Here is a 22,910-nt window from a genome sequence, read left to right as displayed (position 1 = left end):
AGTACTCAGAGACATGACTATTTAACCATTAAAAGCTGGATTAGAAACTAAAGACTAGAGGGCTGAAGCACTTCAGCACACAACAGAAGCCCAGTCATAATTTATACTTGTACAAAAAAAGGATGATTGACATTATGTAGTGACAAACTTATCAATTTTTATAGTTTAAAACAACTGAGATGAAGTGTCCATCTAGTCAAATACTCAGTTTATAACAGCATTCATATGTGGATGTACAAAAATCTTGGAGACTTCTCAATACACAAATTATTAAGAATAATGGCTATTTTCACCAAGGGTTAAAAGAATTTTATAGCTTAATTGCAAAAATCATACACATTATAATCCCCAGAATGTTTAGGTATACTTTCTCAAAAAATTAATAAAAAATAACTTCCTTCATTTTCAAGGTGGACGGATGAAGGACAGGTAGAATTTACCTCAGGCATGGATCTGGGGGGCAGAGGTGCTTCTAGACACATGTTAGCTTTCAGCTCCAGTCTTTCTGTATCTGATGCAACACTGGAAACATCAAGCTTGGCAATTCTTTTGTCAGAGGCTCCAGCAGGTTCTGCCACATGTGCATTTGCATTTTCCACAGTTGTTTTGGTTTCACTAGTAATTACATTTCCTTCCTTCAGCTTCTTTTTTCCTGCTGAATCTGGCTGAGTTACTACTTCTGGAACTGCAGAACTCACCATCTCTGGCAAAGTCAGCTCTTGTTTTTTCTCATCCACACATTCAGTACCCTCAGATTTTAAAAGCCCGGGTTCAGATTGCTTCTCTGGTGTCACTTCCTGCTTTGTCACTTTGCTTGCATTAGGGTCACATTCCTTGTTTCTTTCTGCAAGCTCTTCTGAAGGTAAAGACAAACTACTTTCAGCTTTCAAATCAACAAAGTCATCTTCATCTTCCATCTCTCCTGCTAATTTTTCCAGTCTTTCTGGACTTGTGGGAGTTTCTCCTTCCACAGGGGTTTGCATGGCTAAAGAGGAAGCAGTGACAGCAACTGTTTCTTCCACAAGCTCAACAGCTTTGTTAAAATCTTCAATTGCTTCAGCTATTCCAGTACTGATTTCTGAGACACTGGCCTTCACTGTTTCTGGTTCTGGAGAAAATTCCACACAAGGCACTGCTTTTAAATCCTTTGTAGTACCCATATCCTCCCCCTCTAATTCCTCCTTATGATTAGACACTGAATGAGTTTGTTGCCCACCATCTGACGAGTTTTCTTTCTCATTTTTTTCAGTTCTGCACTGCATATCACCAGCAGTAATGCAAGGAGCAGCAGCAGCATTCTCTTCTAACTCCAGAGATTGTTGTTTTCCCTTGGTTTCAGCTTCTTTGCTAATCCCAGAGATTGTTCTAATTGGAGTTGAAGAATGTACTCCACTCCCTTCACCTCCTTTCCCTTGGTACTCCTTGTACATTTGGGAAAGACTCTCCTTGTGCATTTCAAAAGTTACCTAAAAGGATCAAGTTCAAAGGACATTACAAACTATATATTAATGTCAGTTATCTTGGAAAAAACAAAAACACAAAAAAACAAAATTAATGCTCAAATCACAAATTTATATTGTATACTGTTATTTCCATAAAGAAACTCCTGCACTTTAGATATTACTTCAACTGACAGCAAGTTTGTCTTACATGAACCTGGTTTTCCTGGCTAAAAGGACGAAAAAAAAAAAGTAAAGCCAGTGTCAAAAAAACCCCAACTGTCCCAAAGGACATCCTAAGCATAAGATCCACAGAATTACTGTATTTGAAAACCTCTATTTTTTTGTGAAGGAGGAGGCTGCAAGAAGTAGCAGAGCTTTCACATCTTTTTAGCACCTTTAATATGCTCAGAAATCCACCAAGATACATAAACTTATGAAAATTTTACACTATAAAGTACAATCTCACAAAGTCAGAGCCAAGAGAAGCACGTAACAAAGCCAAAATCCTGTGGATCCCCAAACAATACCTAAAATTCTCCAGAGGATATTTCCTCCAGTGAGTGCTATTCACCCCATCTCGGCCTGAGAAAAGCTACACAAACTGGTTAACGGGAAAAGAGTTCTCTATTCCTCAGCTGAAAATATTATTGTTGTTTCTAGGTATTTAAAAAAAAATCCAAATAGAAAAATTCTTTATATACACATTAATAAATCTCATTTGCCCAAACAAGTAGCTGTGTTTTAAAAAATAAAATATCACTAGACTAACTTTTTATTACACTGTTATTCAATTTAGTTTATCCGTATCTTTCCACTTAGGATTTAGATTTATATTCCATAACACAAGTGTTTATTTATCTGTAAGCTCAGCTCTTCAAAATTTTCTCAACATAAGCTCAACCTGAGTGTTGTTTTTTTAAAATCATTTTCTGTATCAAACATTTTCCATAGCCAAAGCAAAATAGTGCATTCCACTAAATCTACCAATACACTTTTCCTCCTTCTCTTACATACTCAGCTCATTCATTTGGATCTCATCTAAAAATTTGCTGTACATGCTATGTAAAGTGATGATTAGTCAGTAGGAATATTTTCCCTTAATATGACACACGGAAGTCAAAAAATGTTTTTTCAGATTAAAAAGATACTAGAAATTACAGTTGACAAATCAGATATAAGCAAAGAAAGAGAAAACACAAAAAGTATTTTTGGCAGGTTCTGATGTCAATATTAGATTTTTAACATACTATTTTCTCAATTAGTCAAGTACACTAAAGCACTGCAGGAGCAATGCACTATTTTAACATGATCTGAAGCATGTCAGTCCTTCAAGTTAATTTAATCGAACTTTAGTGTCTAGAAACAGAACTGGGATATCTCACTCTGCTTGCTTAAAAAAACCCCAAAAAAGTAGTCTTCACATACTAGTTTTCATTCAGTTATGCACAAAAATGAAGTGTGAATGATTACAAATGCTTGAAAGTTCATCCATCTGTCATAATGGATCCATAAATAATTTGATTCTAGGGTTTTGCTGAAAAGAACATGTGGGGGGCATTATTACTTGAGAAATACTTCCTGAATTGTACCACAAGCAGAATATCAAAGTCAACACAAAATAGATCATGCTAATAAGCTGTCCCTTACATTTTTCACTTGTTTTCCAAAACATGATTAGGTAAAGCTGCTACTTTAGGTCTAATCACTACTTTTCTGAAAAAGGAAACTTAATAACTTGAACTTATCTCCAGCTAGCTTTCCCTCATTTCTCTCTCCCTGTTGCTTTCTCCATTTCCAAAACTACTAAAAAGCTTTGTTCCAGCATGCACTAAAGAGATACTTAAGAAATGAAAATGTCATTCTTTGATTTCAGCGAAACTTTTATGTACTTCCCAGAAAGCACACTGCCTCACAATATTTAACAGTGTGGACATCCATATTTTCATGCATCATTCTGAAGTAAACCTCATTAAACTCATATGTAGGAGTAAAAGTTACCAAGTTTATGGCTTCTCACTTTCCATGAATACAGTCTGTAGGGCTGGCAACTACTTTTGGAGAAATGGGCAGTCGGCTGCATCTCAGTTGGTACAACCTGAGACCTACTCTTTCACTATACTGCTTTTTTCTAGTGTGCTACCAAGCCCCTTCCCCTTAAAAAAAACCTACTGCAGCTTCAGATTTTTCCTTACCAGACAAATTGATCATCTGGTTCACAGCCTTAAATCAGACTCGCTTGAAAATAAGTCAAAATCTGTTCTTCATAAATCAGGATTGTGAGCTTGCTTTTACTCTCATCCCTCCCCCAGAATCCTGAACTCCACTATCTCACGGTCACTGCAGCCAAGGCTGCCTCTGACCTCCACATTTCTAACCAGGTATGATCAACATTTAAAAACACTGTGTATAGTACAGGGATGCAATACCATTTCACAACTAATTTCATCTAAAACCTGGAACAGGCAATGCTTTGGAAGATATTACAGTGCAATACTGAAAATGAAACTGCACACTGGAGGATTTTTAATTGCTACTAAAAATAAATCGAAACAAAGACCAGCAAGAAGGTCAATACTGACAACTTGTCTTCACAGGTAGATAATGTAAACTTATGGGCAAATAAATCCAAGGAAAATCTGATGAGAATCTACACTGATTTCAGAACAATGAAAAAACTGTAAGGAAACACTGGTGAAGAAAATTAGGCTGTACAGATCTAAAGGAAAACATCACTCCCCCCAAAAAAACTCTCAATGAGGATAGCAGTTTCTACTTTGACCATAAACACTAACAAGAATCCATGTTACAATGTATTAAATACTGACCCTTAAATAAAACTCAAAATACCAAGGCACAGAATTAGGAAGACCACATTACCCAGTATTTTTCTAACATCCATTATGAGTCCAGAGGTTTCTCATATAAAAAAAGGATATAAATTTCAGAAATTCTGCTTTGTAAAATCCAACTTTACAAAAGCCAACTTTCAGGCTGTATAAACACTTCTGTTCACTATATCAATCTGTAATTCAATTTGACAGGAAAACAAGAAATTGTGGTTCTACAAAGGAGGCACTAGACAAGTTCCCCTACAAATTCTATTGCGTGATGTGGCATTTATAAAACAAGGAGTACACAAAGCCAAACTATACATACAAAACAAAACACCTAAGGTTAACAAAATTGGTACCAACAAAAATGCAAAATGAAGTAGAAATTATGATTACTAAAAGCAAGTGCACAAAGTACATAAAGGTTTTAAAGATTAAACATTAGGACCTGCAACCACACAACAATTTACAAGACCTTGAAGAACCCTAAATGTATGTAATTTTTCCATTTTCCTTAAGGCATTTGCAACTGTAAAGCTGATAATACAAAATTAATTACCAGAAATTGTTCTAAATTAGTGAGCTAAAAGGCCAATCATTAATCTTCACCATCATTTGATGGTTAATCCATAGCTGTCTGCAATGCTTGGAGTGCATCTCTACACACTACCAGTTGAAGACACTTGTGAGCTAATAACTGCAACATTTGCCTCTGCCATTAATTTTAACTTAATTTGACATCCAACGTTTACTAATTGCCAAGGAGAAAAATTAGCATCCAGCAATGAGAAAGAGTAAGATGATTGACATTTGCATTAAAGAACATGGAGAAAATATTTTAACTATACATTAAGATTTAGGCCTTTTTTTCCATTTTCACATGAGCAATTTCATAGAGCAGAGAAAGGAAGGGAATATTTTTCCAGACAGGCCAGATAATCATATATATTTGTTTCCTTATGAGTCTGCTCAGTGCAAACCAGCTCCTGTCACCCTGAAAATTAAACCTTCTGATAATGTTTTCATAGTTTTAGTTACTTTCCCATGAAAGACCTGTAAACATGAGTTGTTTATCACGTTCCCTCTAAGAAACGTCTTTTGATGGACATTTTGCATGACCAGTGTGCTTGGGAAGGTGGTAACTTAATTATCCAATCCCTGGTCATTGTCAAGAATCTGTAAATCCTGGAGTAAGAAAATAAAATCACAGGTTTTTGTTCTGACATTGAGAGTGGTCGTGTGAATCATTTTGTGTCCTTTAGTGACAAGCTCCTTTGCTGGTTTACCTAAACTCTTCATAATAAATGAATAAACTCTTCATAATTCAAAAAAGCATCACAACTTTTTAAATCTTAACTAGAATGTTATTGACCTGCATTTTTCACTTCTCCTCTACTAACACTAACAGTTTCAAAAGTGTAATTCAATCTCCAAACATAAACAGGCCTGTTTAGACAGGAGACACCACTATCAGAGATATCAAAATTAAATTTCAGCTCAGCACAGGAAAAGCTACAAAGGTACTGTGTGCACCATGCACTGAGTTACAGTCTGTAACCCCCTGACTTGAGGAATCTCTGGGCTATTTCTGAGTGGTTCACAGAAGCAAGCTAAGAAAAGCAAGTTAAAATATACTTTGCAGGACACTACATATGAAAGGTTTCTAGGAGTCTAAACTTCCACCAGAAACACATTCACTGATGTACAAGGTGGGGGGAAACCACTGTTTCAAGATGGTTTCATGTTCCTGTATCTTGCATTTTCACCTAAGAAGCAATAGTTCTGCCTTTTTTTTTTTTTTACTCATCTTGAGGAAAAAAAAAAAAATTCTAGAATAAGAAAGCAAGTACTAGTCAATATAATTCATAGAAGTCTGCTAATCTGAGGGAAAATTTTACTTCAAGTCAAGGTATAGCTTACTGTTACATCATCATACAGCAATAAATTCAAATTGCATCCCAAACATGTATTAGCTCATTTTCACTATGGAAATTAATGCTTTTAATGAATTTAAATTGCAGAATATGAGCACACACAATCTTCTCAAGATATGTATTTTCTATCTCAATCCCTGCCACCATTCCTACAGTTCAAGGGACTGTCAAACTCTATCTTGTACACATTTGATATTTAGCTATTAACAAAAATATTCTGTATCTAAAATCAACTTTTATCACCCCATTGTTACAATGTCCAGCGACAGATCTTACACACTGCTAACTTCCGCCATCCTTTTCTAGTATCTCCATTTATTGTTGGCAGCCCTACAGCAAAGACTCCACATCCATAATTTCAAATAATGGCCAGGAGCTCTAATTCAGGCCCCACAATGTGAACAGAGGTAGCTGCAATTATAGAGGAGGATTGCTTCAAATTGCAGCAACAGCAAAGAAAACCACTAACAATTCTTGAGGCTGCAGACACAGGTCCCATCTTCCAAAGATTTTTTACACCAAGTCATACAGATGAGAATCCTCTCTCTCCTCTAGTCTTCTTTACATATGAAGACTATTTCAGAGCTTCTTACCTCCTTATGCACTCTCTCCACTGCAAATGTCTCCATAATTCTTCTTTTTCAGAGTTCTGGCACTTAGTAGCAAGTTTCTATTACACTCTTCTTTTAAGGCTTCTCTACAGCTTTATAAAGGCCTTTATAAATTCCCAGTTTACCTTGCTCCCTCCTATTCTCATTTCTTTCAGTTTGGATTAGTCAAATGTTAGCATCCTGCAGCTTTATTCATGATACTGCACTCCTTCAAAACAAGTGAATAATGAGATGGAGGAGCTCCCCATTAACCGTACAGGCTGCGTGTGTAAGAGCCCATCACTGGTACACATCTCTGCCTACTGAACTATGAAGATACTTTCTTCTCCCTTGGGCCACTGGTTAGAAAAGCCTTCCCACAGAGTTACTAGAAAAGAAGCTGTAACAAGGAAACACCTGATAAAGGTGAGGGACTGTATCATCACAACACATCTTGGGGTGTGCACAGCTCTAAAGGAGCACATCTCCAAGCTCCTGCTCTCCATAACTCAGGTAAGAGTCACTCAGCTGAGAATTACTTCCATGTAGAATAAGTAACATTTATTAAAAATAACTATTTACACCATTAGAATGAACATAATATTGAATAATTTCAAGGATACTCCCAAGCTTTGCTCAACTGACATACTGGACATGGGACAAGTGGTACAATGACCCTCTGGGCCAGGTACCTCTGCCTCCTCTCAGGGCAATGCAGATACACTTCTCAGAGGACCAAAGAATACCTGAAGACTTCAAAATTCCATGGAGTTGAAAATCTCTTCTATGGGAGAGCAGGAGACTCTCCTGCCCTCATAACAGGGATAAAAAACAGACAAAACCTTCCTAAACAAACCTTGGATGCCAATGGGATTTGGATTCCAGATTCCGATGGTCTCTTACCTTCTAAAACTGAGCCACATTCATTTCTCTGCAAATTAGTTTTTTAATTGCCACCATATAATAACTCCTCTACCACCCAATCTCTGCAGCTTTTGCCAGTTTCCCCTCATAAAACAGTGATGAAAACCTGGCAAACACAGCACACATAAATGTACTGGGATTCTTTCCCCCCACTTAAATTAAATGGGCAGGGCATAAAAGAATATACAAATTTACTTAACACTCACAGTGTTTATGACAACTGAACTTTAGACTGAAAACTGACAATTAGTTAGAAATACACTGCACTGTAAGGTTTCACTATTAACATTTTGAGATTATGCTTCTCATTCAGATCAGTGAATAAAATGTTTCCACTTAAATAGAAACAGAACTGCAGCTTACACGTATCAACATCTTACTCGCTGAACATTTCTTGAGCTACTAAAAAAAAAAAAAAAAAAAAATCATTCTTCACCTGAATATATTTCCTTTAACAGAAAGATAACATGAATCCACTTTTATGTAGTAAAATATATTTAAGGGACTGAAATAAGCAAATGTTAGTCTTCCCAGTAGTTTAAAACATTCAGATAATTTAGGAATGTATTATACGGCACAAATAATTTTATTCTTTTAAAATTTGGGAAAATAAAAGGGAAGTTGTCCACCATTCTTGACTTGGCCTAGTTAGCATGGCTGCAATGCTTAAAAAACAGAAGTTCTTAGATGCTTTCATATATTCAACACTGGCCAGTCAGAACAAACTGGAGTTCTGATTTAATTTTTCCAATATTTTCATTGAACTAGAAGCAACAGATTAAACACCTTTGTATACAACGGCTTAATATCTGCAAAGCATCAAAAATAATACAGACATAAACAAAATACATGAGTAATACTAAGAAATTTGGCTTTTAAAAGGTGTACACATGTACACACCTTTTAAATTCTGAGTGCAAGGAAGTCAATGCAGTGCAATTATGCTGGAAAAGCCACTGCTGCTTATAAAACGCTGTGCAGCTGTTGGAGGAGAGGGTTACAGTGACAAACAGCTTCCCTGCTACAAAGGTGGCAGGAAATCTATCAAACTGGACAATAAAATTGCAATTGAGTTTCTTTGGCTTTTTATAGCAGCCGCATGTATCTTGATGTGTAGCTCTGCAAAACCTATCCAATTCTGTACACTGGTCCTTTATGTACTAGTTCTTTATCATAGAATGGTGTTATAAATTAGCGGCATGAACGGCACAGAGGGCTGTAAAAAGGAAAAATAAGCAGTAACCCAATACAATTAGAGATGAAATAGGAAAAACCCAAATTGGTTATTCTCTTTCTAATGTTAAGGAAATATTTTTGCTCCCATAATTCCCACATTACTTTGAAAGCATGCTAGAAATCAAAAATATCTGAGATGCACTTAGCATTGAACAATTTGCCCACAGAATTATGCCTATAGCAGGTTATGTGTGAATCTCTATGAATCTCAATAATGGTATAACAGGATACAAGACTATTTAAAACAGTAAAATTAACAGGATTAAAAAATCATTATAATTATGTTTATAAGGACATTTTTCAAGAGCTTTTTTTGTGATTTATCCTAATTTATGTTTATGTAATTAACAGGCAGCTCTGAAGTATCATCTAGTTTTATATGGTTAGTTGCATGAATTGTATGATAAAAAAAGTTCAAATGGAAAGTGCATAATAAAGGTGAAATTTTAAGGTCTTGATAATGGCATCATCATTCACAACAATATTGTCAAGTTAGTTTCTGGCCACTTTTGCTGTTTAAACATTCTCATTTCAGCTTCTGGAACTAGTACTAGATATCCAAACAAACTGAATTCCTCCATGAGTCCTTCAATATTCCACCACCATACTGCCCACACTCACACACTTCCAAAGTTGCCATCATTCAGCTTCTTCTGCAATGGGCCAGAAGAACAGACAGATAGACCAGAAAGTCAATTAGGTTAGACTTGGGAAAACTTACAGGGAGCTACTGCAACAACCAAGGACACCTCTCTATTGCAGCATGCCAGGAACCAAAAATGAGAAACACAGGTTCAAGTAGGTCATCTTCTCATTCACTATGGCATTTCACAAAAAACATACAGCCTTTAAAATACAAATTAATAAACCAGACCAACATTACCTATATCTATCTATTTTTTTTGCCTTTTCTAAAACTGTGGGGTTTTGTTCTTGACATTTGGTCATTGCATCACAAAAAAATCTTGGGTTTTTTCTCTAGGAACTCTAGATCATTGATTAGCCACATTAAATCACGGAAGAGAGTGACCAAAAATCCATATAACCTTTCTGGCATATATGCTGTTTAAACGAGATTTCTGTCATTACATTATCTTACAAAAGGAGTCTAGGAATAGAACTACAGATTATAAGATAATGTACAAGCTCATTTCTAAATTCAAGACACCAAAGCTCTGAGTAACAATCAGAAAGATGGTCTTCCTTTTATTCACCTCTCCATCTTTCCCCAGGCACAATTCCCAGCAATCACACACATGCTAAATTATGCCAGTTTTATATAAAAGCACATTAGGAATCTTTACTCTGGCTACAGTTTGCCATTGTACAATTCACCCATGCCCTCTGCATCTTGGACAAAAAGAGGAAACTGGTTTTTGAAGACTGCAAAGCCAACAAAAAAGAATATTAAGATTGGTCCGACACCTAAAATGTGATCTCTGTAAGGGTTAAAAAAAATGTGGCCCTGGGTGCTTTGCACCAGAATTCCACTTAGCTAAGTGATTGTTAAATAAAGTTATTTCACCCATTTTTATTACAAAGATTTCTGCAGTTGTCTCCCCATAGCTCAAGAATCCACCATCAACCTCTGAATGCAATAAATAGAGCTGCAAAATAACAAGTCTCTTGCTGTCTGACCTCTTTTAAGAAAAAAAATAATCCAAAATCCAAGACCTCAGAAATGCCAATAATTCCTTACTATCATAAAGTGATCTTTTGGATTCACAGATGTCCTTTTCACACTGCTAAGTTGCATGCATTTAGAAATAGGTAATTTATAATTTAATTCATTAGAAGTAAATATTGTGATAATCAGAATAATTCTAAGGCCCACACTGGCCTCACTCTTTTGTTTAGAATAAGGCAGTATAAAACACCTTTTGTACTACTGTGCCTTATTCAGAGAACCGCTAATAACTTTCATGATGTAACTCTGGTTGTAACAACGACAAAATTCAGACAGAACAAAGGGTAATAGTCTCATTCATACTGCAAAGATTTGCACTTCACCCCATATTCCATGACAGTTTAACAGCTGAAGCATCTGCCTTAACTTGGATTTCTTTGTTTTTTACTCATTTTTTTTTTACAGCCTTTTGATGTTACTAAAAGGTATTTTTGTTGATGAATAGCTATGGTGCGCCACCTTGTGTTCCTGCTGTTACTAAAAAGCAAGACCAGCACCAAATTTTTCAGATATGCACACCTGAAATTTCATTAATCTCACCTTTGAATGTGTGATTGACAGTGTATCCACCCACACACGCCAGCCACCCCACTCATATTTTATCGCGTGGTACAGCAAAATCCGAAATATGGTGTACACCATCTCAGTTATCTTCTGCTCCTCAGAAGTCTTTGGATTAAAACAACAAAGGGAAAGCATCCACTCCTGCCAGACAGAGCACTGCAACAAACTCCTGCAAAACACACATGCTATTGAATCATATTTTAAAATATATCTTACAAATATATCCAACAGCTAAATCAAGAATCCAACATGCTTTAAAAAATTGCTACATGTAAGCTTCTCTAATTTTTCATACTGAAGACTTTGCTACAGTACAGAATTTGCTGAAACAGTAATGAAGCTGTATCTGGCCACATGAGTTTCATTTACTAGGAAACCTTCTTTACTTTATATACTTGTGCATAGAGCAAGCCCTCTTACCTCCTGTTTTCTCTGCTGTTATTAAACAGTTTAATCATATCTGAGAGAAAGGCTCGCCGGACCTCCAGAGTTTCTGGACACTGTGGAGAATTACGGATCAGGGTTGCAATAACCTTCAAAATCTCTGTAAAACAGTTCATGAGTAACAAAATATTAGTACTAAACATAACATAAAACACAAGGCCTCTTCCAATAGTGTTTGTACAAGGAAAGTGACACCACATAAAAAAGTTTTATACTCAGAAAAAGCACATCTCTATTGGAGAAGAAGTTTTAAGGAGAACAAATCCCTTCTTCCAATACTTTTCAAGCCTAGTCACGCATCAGGGGGATTTGAAGGCCTCTAAAGAAAACAGAATTCATTGAATTGCCATGTTTAAGCAACACAAATATTACTGCATGACAATTTATAAGCTATCAGAACCTGTCTGAACCATTTTTACATGAGGTTCACATAAAAAGCATCCTTTAGAAAAGCAACCTATGAGAAAAGTGCTCTACCTTATGAGATTTTGCTCAACCTTAATAATACTGCATTTTCAAAGAATGTGACCAACTTCCAATTAAACTTAACAGTTGCTGTTACAAAAAACCTTCCTAATATCAAATTCTATCTCTTACAGTCACATTTTCTGTATTTTAGTAGGTCAAAACTGAGGGTACATCATACTTTTTGAAGCAGTGGGGGGGGTGACTTATCTTGTTACTTTAAAAGAAGTCAACTTTGTAAATTAATTAGGGTGCAATTTGAACACAGTCACTGTGATAGTTGCAGTTCATCTTGTACAACTTCTTTCAAGAGAAACTCCTTATTTGATAATAGCAATGATCTAAAAAAGGGACTCCAGAAGTCACTCTCCCTATCAGACCTAAATAATTTCAGAATCAATTCCGTCTCTAGATAGTTTATACTGACCACAGCAGTGACTGTCAACTTCAAAAATCTTAGTAGAAAGCAACAGAGACATGCTCACATCTTTCTTCATATAGATTTACTAGAAGGAAAATGGCACAATGCAACCAGATTTCTTTCTTCTGTATCTGCTTTGCTTCTTTTCCCCCATTTTCCACCTGAAGTAAACCTACAACTGTGACCTACATTTAATGACAAAGCAGCTACAAAAGGGAAAAATCTGTTATTTCTCCAGGAAAAAGTTAACTCCCAAAGCTATCATAAGTCCATTGTACTATGTACAGAGCACATTGATAATGTACATAATTCTGGAAAGGATATCATATTTTCTCTAAGTTCAAAAGACCTCTGAAGTTTCATATCAAGGTATTTCCAATAAAGTAAGCTAACCAAAACAGTGAACAGACACATTTCTCCTACTTTCCACCTAGCATTGTCATATTGAATGTAATTTAAGATGAAAGGTGTTTCCTTATTTCAGGTAATTTAGTCTGACATCACTAAATAATGCATTCAGAATTTTGCTGGAATCTTAACATGTATTAAATCAAATTATCCTGTGTATCCATGTCTTGAAAAACCATTCCATAACATGACTGCACCACCAAAACAGGCGAGTTATGATCTATAGACACATAAAATGTCTTTTGAGAAGCTATAGAGACATACTTTGTACGTAACTCCAACTAAATACAAGTTATTTGTCTTTTAGAGTGAAAAAAAAAACTATAAAACTGAGATTAGAAGACTGATAGATGTAATTAGCGTAATTAATTTTTCATTAGTAGCATTGTTTTAAAGCAGACTTTTCTTAAGGTAGCACATAAAAATGTGTATCATTCTTACGAGGATTTTGTATCTTCACCGTTGAATCTGGGTCAGGATGTTGTTTATGTATTACTTGAGTGCAAATCTGTTCAGTCAGAATCTAGCAAGAAAGAAGATGCCATATCAACGTATATGAAGACAACTTACTGAAAAATAGTTGTATGCAGCATAATCATCATCATTCTAAAAACCATCCCAAAAAATCCCCACTCATTTTCTTGATAATTTGTTTCATCCTATCTCTAAAGCTCTATAAGCTACCTTATTTTTTTATTTCTCTCTTAAGTGCATACTGTTATTTAAAATACACTGGAAGATGAATGTTAATCTAACCAGAGCAATTATCCTAAGGCAAGATCATTGCTATAATAAAATTCCACATCTCCATGAGCATCTGCTTCAGACATACAGGTTACTCATTATCTAGAATTGTTCATAATGAGCATAACCAAGTTAAGGAGGGGTTAAATCCGAAGTAGTGAGCTTTATGGGGGAGAAAAAAAGCAGCATTCAGCTGCATCACACTATGGTTTAATGTCATCTGGAATGTATCAGCACAAATATGTAAGCAATTTTCTAACAATGTCTTACAAGTAATTAGAAAGATTGCATCCTAACAACAGTGTATGACTACCTCAAACAGGACATTGTACGTGGTCATGGTGAATAAGCTTGTCTGAAGCATCAGCCTTTCAGCCAACAAAGAGAACAATCCATGTCCAAGCATGACTTCAGCTTTTCTCCTAAAATGGCAGAGAAAGATGAAATAAATTTATGCATTCCATTTGCTTTAGTGGAAAATAAGTTTAAAACATGTGCCTCAAGAAATAAAAAATCACTGGTAAGATATTTTTCTTGTTTGTTCCTTAATCCTTCACTTTTTGTGAAGGAAAAGGAGAAGTGTTACAATTCTGAAAGGACAAATCATTCCCTGAAGGCAGCCACCTTTCTTCCATAAATGAGGTCCACTCACCCATGGGCCCAAAAAGGTGAAACACAGCCTTGGGATTTCTTGATAAGCACTGAGGAAAGGATACCTTTGCCCTCATTTCACTCAAAAGTGCAACCATGGACAGCAATCTCAACACTTATCTACTATCACAGTTGACTCAAGATATATTAAACCTAGTTCTCAGTAACATGGGGTTCCATCTCACCAGTTTAATTCTTGCTATTCATTTCTCTGGAAAAGGGTCACTTTAAAAAGCAGAAGACCATATTGCAAGTAACTGTTCAATCAGCTTGATAAGAAGTGATAATGGCTGGACACTAGCTGCCAGCAACAAGCAACTCCACCATATCAAAAATACATTTGGGACAAATGGACTGAGGGGGACTTGGAGTAGCTCCTATTCAGTGAAGCCTATTTAGCTTCCAATATAACTTTTTTCCCTTTACATACAAATGTCTGTATATACAGCCAATAATTTATACCCAAAATAACATATAGAATGTCTGTGTCACAACCTACCTTAATACCTACCTTCCTTGTGAGATTTAGTTTTAAGACCCAAATCAGTACTTACTTCGGAGCAAGATGCTTCAAGAAATATCCCATCACTTTCAGAGCTTGCACCCTGATGCCTTCACTTTGTGATGCTAAAAGCTTGTAGACAACCCTAAGTGGAGAAAACACATTGGTCTTATGTCAATGGGAATTTGTTATTACAAATATTATTATTACAAATGCAGGCTTTTGGTGCTTGTAAACCTCTCAGAAAAATTTAAGACATCTAAATGTATTTATCAATTACATCCAATTTCTTTCATCACTTACTTTTTAGACAGTCAAGTGCTTCGGGCCACATCACTATCTGATTCTAGGTGGACTCTGGTTCATAGTATTCAACAGATCTTTAAATCTGTGAAATCTGACTTAACTTATCTATGTGGACTACTAAGCTCTCTTTGAAAAAAGAAAATATTCATTTCCAAATGTTCCATGGAATCATATTGAAACAGAAGGCACAGTACTTACCCTTTATAAATAGGTTATGATAAATTTTTTGAAGAAATTTGGATCACTTCACTAGGGGGTAGGAAAAAAATCTACCTCATTTAAATAAATTTGGAGAGCCTTTCCAAAACTATTCCATGTTACAGCACGGCATTTTAGATCTTCAAGTTTTAAAGAGTTCAAAGGACTTCCAAGTTTTTAGACCTTATCCATAACTGAGCACTCATCAATAGTTAAGTGCTTTTATTTTTATATGCTCAAAAATAATTCTTATGACACCTGAATTAAGACCAAAAAGAACAACTTTTAAATAAATAAATAGTTCTATACCAGAATTAAAGGTAAAAACCTATGGGTGATTAAAAAACAGTTACATAGAACAAATAATTTATCCTGGAGAATGGTGCAACCACAGAAACTATAGAAGGAAACAAATAAGCAAACCTATGATGCACTGGCCATTCAAGCAATAGAATCCATATATCTGCATTTCTTTACAGAACACTATCAGGGTTTTCTAATTGCATGGGGAAAATGCATTTTTTTTTCCCCCCACACTAGATTGGTTACTTAACATTTTTTATTTTAAGAGACTTCAAATATTTATAAAGCTTTGGAAAACTATTTTTAAATTTCAAGGTTATCATGCCTTAATTGCAAAAAGTAGAGGTATCAAGAAGCATACAAACAATCCATTAAGTGACTGGAGACAATACCGGAGCAAGGAGTGTAACAAATGAGACAGGAAAACCAAGTGATTTCTCGCTGTGGACTCGCTATTCATGCTGACTTGCTCATATACTTGTTAACAAAAAAGAAGGCACCTACTGCTAGTTGTTAAATAAAACCAAATGCACTGCATTGGAGACCCAATGTGTTATTCAAATACCTTATTACTTAGAGGTTATGAGTTTCCCATACGTAATACATTACCAAACAAATGAAATCAAATCTGATCAAAATTGTTAAAAAAAAAATATCAGTCTAGCACTAAAAGGGGAGAAAACAATTACAAACATGCTTGAATGCAGTCTCTTGAGAAAGGGCAACTGGAAAAAATATATGTATAAACAGGGTTAACCAATACATGCAACTAAATGTATGAAATGAGACTCTGCCTCTACACAGTGAGCAAATTATTATTCCCCACCTCCCCAGTTCCTTCTAGGAATTGTTCTTACATTTGTTTGCCTGTACCATTTTTTTTCCCTACTATGTTCAGGCAGGTTTCTGTTAAATTAGGAAAGTTCAATACTTTGACCACCCCCTGAGAGCCACAAGACAAAATCAGAGTCATAACTTAGCTCCTTGGGCAGATTTTCTACTTGTAGAGTAGAATTTGCTACTTCCCCTACTTCTCTCTCACAATAGCATTAAACACTATTTTTCTGTTTGTTAGGAAAAAGATTGTGAACAGTGCAAAGCACCAAGTGCTACTTTAAAACAAATAAAAAGTTTTTCTGGAAAAGTCCCACAGGAGAAAAAAAAGGGGTAGAAAACTAACAAGGATCAGAAGACATCTGAATCAATTTTTGTAAGGCCCCATCTACTTCTAAAACATCTGTAAGAACTGGGGGCTGAAGACAGAGCACCAGTAGATGAAGACATCAATGCACAGACTGAAATGGATCACTCCCTATTTAAGTGTGACTGACAGCTTGGAAACATTAAAAAAAAAACACCTCATTGATAATAAATCCACCAGCACCTCTTGTCAAAATGAACACCTGGACCCAAAAATCTCCCAGGATGAGGAGTCTATGAATGAGGAGTCTATGATTGCAATACACACACAGATGAGAACCATTCAGAATTTCATGGGAGTTCTTGCAAGCAACAGTATGGCCAAAACACTACTTCCTTTTTCCCACTTAGAAAATTTGAACTTACTGTAATCCATTCCTCTGATCAAATGCAGGGATCATAGAACCAGGATGCTCTGACATCAGAGCAACCAGCAACTGCAGGACATCCATTAAATTGTCATCCTGTTGGATAAAAGGTACAAATCTGTATTCACAACACATACACTAGAACACTATTTTAACTAAAAGAACCACTACAAAATATTTCAAAAGTATGTGGAGATTAATGATAAACTAAGGACCAAGTAACTTTGGCCAGGATCAAAAGAACGATAGCTCTAAAAGGCAAGTGCAGGAGAAAACATTACCAAATATATACTTAATTGTTTAGGGTGAAAAGTGATATATCAGTGATGATAAATATCTGGGATGTAAGGATTTTATAGGAAATGGAAATTTAGACTATGTTACTTCCTCCCACACACATGCTCCTCTGTTTGCATGTGCATTTCCCAATCCTTTCCTGCACAGGAGCTACAAATAAACTGCTGCACATTTTCTGGGGCACAGGGTGGTGTTTAATGAAAAGTTTCTAGTGAGAAATGTTCAAACCATGAGGAAAAAAATACTACCACCTGCCACAGACAATATTTTAAATGGGTAATTCAAGCTGATTAATAAATTTTTCCATACTTTTAGTCTAAAGCACTCTAAGCTACAGTTCATTAATGTGTTCCAAGTTCTTTGTAACTAAAAATAACCTAAGAAATAATAAAATGAGTCTTTTCTCATACTCTGTAGCATTAAAACAAAAGTTTATTTTAAATAAATAATAAAACACATAATAAATAATAATAAACATAATAAAACAAAACACTGTCCAACACTTTTGAACAAATACTGTGATTCCTTACTCTAGAGTATTTTGAACAAATACTCTAATACTCTATTAGAAAATCAGTTTTATATCCTCCTGAACAACTCTGTTCATCTGATGATATTATCAGCTGACATCACAGACACTCTCACTATTTAGCCACATGAGAAGGCTACATTTTACTTTTTTGTTGATGTTTTTCTGAATTCACAGTTAGATTGTGGGATTCAGCATTCATGGATCTTTTGCACTTGATCATGCAAACTGCTAAGATATTAAAAACATCACATCCCATTCTGAAGGCTATATAAAGCTTCTGCAATTTTAGTTCACTCTTAGATGTTACCAAGTCTTATTTTTCACTTCCCCACATAAAGTAGAATTGCTTGACTAGCATAGTACCAAGTAGTAGTAACCAGCACAAAGAATTAAAGGAAAATATCGGTGTAAGCAAAATTAAAAAAAAAAACAAAACAAAACTAGACTGCTTGAAATGAAGTTCAATTAATTCCTTATTTTACCCATTTCAAGAACCCTTACAGAGATGAGATCAGTTAGATTTATGTCCCCATTTCCCTTGTCTTTGATGTTGCATCTGGCATAAAGTGCCTTTTCCTGGTGCTAAAATATGAAGATGCAGATGTAACAGTAGTAACCAACATTTTCTCCCAATTAAGTTTATATGCTTCTCTTAGATGCCATTAACATATATCTTTATTTTTTTAATGCATGTTTTCAATTTTATTGCTTTATTTAAGAAGCAAAATAAAAAGGAGTGGAAAAACAAAACAAAAAATATTACTTAGACAGCCTAAAACAAGGTTTTGACTTTTTTTTAAAGTCAGTCTCACCATCTGTTTTTCTGCTTGGTAAATTGGTTTGTAGAACAACATAAGAAACCATTTTGGCTTACTGGTTTAATGAACTTCAATCTAACATTGAACATAGTGCTTAAATCACTGCAAGAATATTGGCATATCAGCACACTACTCTAAAGAATTGGACAATGTTTGATACTTCCTCTGCAGAGCCATCTTGTGGCATAAAGGAGGTTTTATTTGAAATTATTCAAACATTTGGTGGTCACAAATGGCACTAGTATGCCACTCTTCATAAACACATCCCCCAAATTAAAAATTACCTCATGTATAGTAAGTAGGTAATTGAGGATAGCCTGTAATTCATCTTCTTTTATTCCATAGTCCTTTAAAAACAAACAAGTTTTAAGTATCACCTTACAAGTACAGAATGCTGTTTCCAGAAAAAAACATTGTTACAAAAATGTTTATATCACAAAGCAAGTACCACACAACAAATCTGCTTTCGCTTGATCCTGTAATAGTTCCATAGTTGCAAGGTAGCTTCTTCCCTGCACCCAAAAGCACCCGCTGAATGCCATAAAAGTATTTTAAGGCAATTTCAACACAGGCATTGAAAGAAGATAAATAGCAATATAGTATATGACATTGTTATAGCAATACATGTTAATTGAAACAGTCAGTTTAAACTGAGAGCTTCCTCTTAATAGAAGAATTGAATTGAGGTAGCATAAAGGAATCAAAAGCAGATCTGGAAGTTTAATTATAAGCCTCTTAGCTATACCCATACCTATGTTTGCTTCTTATTTTCCACTAGAGAAGCCCATCTTCAGCTACTATCAACTTTGAAGAAATCTTAATCATTTATGGCACCTATGCCAGCAATATGCCTTGAGGTATTTTTTGTGAAAATAAAATAAAAAATAACTGTTTCCAAGAACCAGATGAGGGTAGGCAAAAGCAGACTTCTCCACTTTTAGGGCTTTTATTTTTTAAAGCAAGTCCTTTTGTTTCCCAAAAGGATTTTGCACAGCTATGTACGAATAGAAAACCTGCCAAAGGATCAACCTCAACCTTTTTCAGTGGATGTTCTATTTGTTGTTGTGCCGGTTTTGGTTGGAGCAGAATTTAATTACAGGAGCCAGCACACAGCTGTAGTTTGGATTTGTGAAAGAAACAGTGTTGATAACGCAGGGAAGTTTTTTATTGCTAAGCAGGGCTCACACAGAGCCAGAGACTTTTCTGCTTTCCACACTGCAAGGAATTTGGGGGTGCCTGGGAGGGTGGGAGGAGACCCAGCTGGTACAGGGGAGCCCAGCAGACCAAAAGGATCTTCCAGACCATGTGACAATCATGAAGAAGGAGGAAGGAGAAGGAATGGAAGATGTTTGGAGTGATGGTGTTTGTCTTCCCAAATCATTATTATGCATGATGGGGCCCTGTTCTCCTGGAGATGGCTAAAGAGCTGCCTGCCCATGGGAAGCAGGAAATCAACTCCTTATTCTGCTTTCCCTGTGTGTGTGGCTTTTGCTTTCCCTGTTAAACTGTGTTTATCACAACTCACAACAAGCTTTTGCTCTCATGACTCTCTCCCTGATCCCACTGCAGGGTGCATGAACAAGTGGCTGTGTACTTGGTTACTTGGTTACCAGCTGAGGTTAAACCATGACAAACATGGTGAAATTCTATCCAAAACTGTCCAGGTTATAAACCTTTGACAGAAATGGAAAACTTAAAAAAATATAGTAAGAATTAATCTAAAACTCAATGACAGTCTTTTAGAGTTTGATAGCTAAAATATCCCTGGTACTTCAATTGCAACATACTCAATTTAAAGAAAGAGTTGAAGAGTCAAGGGCAGAGCCTTTCTGGTAGCTACTGCTCCATGCAGAGCTCACTGGTCTATTAGCAACACAGGGGAAGAGTGGAAAAGGGAGGTAGGTTCAAATACAAGAAAAATCAGTCCACAGAAGGGAGAAAAGAGACCAAAACTTATGATAGGAGAGGGTCATGAAGAGCCTACAAGCAGTAGAGCTTCTTAATTCCAATATTCCTCTAATGTCCAAGAAACAGTTGTGACAATTATTGATAGTCTTTCCTATCCTCCTCTGTCTCACTGACCCACAGTATATAACAGCAAATGCTGCTCTTTAGTCTTTAGGCACTTATGATGTAGCTCATCATGTTAATGTAAAAAAAACCAAAAACACCAACAAGAAATTAAATACTTGTTTCCCCAAAAGTAAACATTTCTAGCTAATTCAAGCTAATAACAGCTCCACTTCTGATAAGAACAGCTTAAAGGTGAAAAAAATGCATCCTTAGCATTGCTGTCCATGGCAAGAGCCACAAGAAGAAGCATCTAACATGGCTTTTCTGTTTATTTATTATCACAAAATTCAACATGTTTAAAGCATTTCTTGATGAAAGTAAACTCAAATATCCTACCATAACTTAAAACTATCCTACCTTCATCACCAGCTGTTTAATGAACATCAGCAAAAATGCTCGGAGGGATAGAATCTCCTTCTGAGTAGGCCGTGGCCCATCTACAAAAGGAAAGTAGATACATAAAATTAACAGTTGCTATTAGCATACACTGCATTTTCACAATGTTCAAAAACAAAAATAAAAGGCATTTTCTGGATGAAGAAGGCACAGTTCTAAGTCTTCTCACCCTCTGTTTCAGACCACAAAACAGTACTGTGTTTTATCGCTTTTTATTATCAAAATGTCTGATCAGTGAGGTTCCACTAAGGCTTCACCTATTTGTGGTGATTTTAAGGTTTCCTTGTAGTATGATGAACCAACTTCATGCAAGGAATAAGACTGATACAAAAACTTCATGTCAGAATTCCCAGATTTAAAATTTTTGCAGTTTATAGATTTTTTTAAAGTTCTGTCGTAGCTCAAAGGAAGAGCTACATGCCATTATTATACGTTAGCTAAATACAAAAAAGAAAAAAAAATCAATTTTACAATGAATTTTACAATTTTATAAAGAGTACCTTGAAAGACATGACTTAATTTGTTAACTCAAAGTCAAAAAGGACTGGCTTCTGCCATCTCTGCATAAAGCAGACCTCCAAGGAAACATTTTAAATACTCAAACACTCAGTAGCTCCCAGGAGAAGCAAGGTTAAAAAAACAGGTGCAACCAAGTGTCAAAGTCAAGTAAAAGCTTTGGTACAGAAAGCAAATGAACTGTTGCAAATCCATTTTGGGGGATAGTTTTTACATTTGCCTGCAGGGTCACAGTTCCCATGATTTTAATCATCACACAAAAGTAAACCATCTAAAGAATGAAAGTGATCATATGCATCTGGTTTTACAAAGTATAGGCCCACAGGCATATTTGGTTTAAGAACAGCTATTTTTAGTATAAACCAGCCTAGTCAAAAGAAGCCATTAAACTGCACTACTAACACTATCCCACTCATCCACTTGCCTCAAGCTCAATAAATGAGTTCCAAATCTAAGTAAATCCATGAGAGAATAAAAAGAGAAAACACAATGCTTTGCTTCTTAAAGGATGCAAGATACTACAAAACAATCCTTACAGCCCTCTAACAGGAAGGGCTGGTCATTTTGAGAAGTTTGGGGCAGGGAGTCAGACACATCTAGGGAGCACTCACTCCTAGTACATCTCGCTCTCTTGCATCACCTGCTTCTCTCTCTGAAATTACAAAAATGACAGAGAAAGACCATATTCCCAGGCACAGCTCTACAGTTAAAACACAATACCATTTCTCTGACTACTTCTGTCTAGTATCAGCTGACACAGGTGTCTGATGACAGAGGATATGACTTCTGAAGAAAGTTTCCTATATGTTGTGAAAAAAAAAACTTTCACAGACAAAAGCACATCATTCACACTGTTACACTGTAGTGTAATTACACTGGTTACAGTAATTACAGTGGTTACAGTGTAACCACTGAAGTGTAATTATTTCTGAAGAACCAACAGCTCTATTCTAAACACTTGCAAGGATGATTTTGAAATACAAAACCAGCACAACATTGTATCCAAAACTTTTTTAAAACTAACATCAAATTGTGAGAATAAAAATCAGTATATACATAT

At 35.7% G+C, this 22,910-nt stretch overlaps 1 protein-coding gene across 4 annotated transcripts in view; it reads right to left on the bottom strand.

Annotated features, from left to right (window-relative positions):
* The window catches only part of LRBA (LPS responsive beige-like anchor protein), a 367,896-nt gene that overhangs the window by 297,208 nt on the left and 47,778 nt on the right, over positions 1-22,910 (bottom strand). For all 4 annotated transcript variants that reach the window (XM_033513748.1, XM_015624023.2, XM_015624025.2 and 1 more), the window contains 9 exons: positions 21,296-21,375; positions 19,150-19,212; positions 17,217-17,314; positions 14,896-14,988; positions 14,004-14,112; positions 13,388-13,469; positions 11,629-11,752; positions 11,185-11,377; positions 441-1,466 (listed from right to left, as the gene is read on the bottom strand). In XM_033513748.1, the coding sequence (XP_033369639.1) occupies positions 441-1,466; positions 11,185-11,377; positions 11,629-11,752; positions 13,388-13,469; positions 14,004-14,112; positions 14,896-14,988; positions 17,217-17,314; positions 19,150-19,212; positions 21,296-21,375 (1,868 nt within the window). The remainder of the gene's footprint in view (positions 1-440; positions 1,467-11,184; positions 11,378-11,628; positions 11,753-13,387; positions 13,470-14,003; positions 14,113-14,895; positions 14,989-17,216; positions 17,315-19,149; positions 19,213-21,295; positions 21,376-22,910) is intronic.

The sequence above is a fragment of the Parus major genome, chromosome 4, assembly GCF_001522545.3.
Source record: "Parus major isolate Abel chromosome 4, Parus_major1.1, whole genome shotgun sequence".
In the NCBI taxonomy this organism is placed as follows: Eukaryota; Metazoa; Chordata; class Aves; order Passeriformes; family Paridae; genus Parus; species Parus major.
Note: the sequence above shows the minus strand (reverse complement) of the source record. Positions and strands in the feature narration are given on the sequence as shown.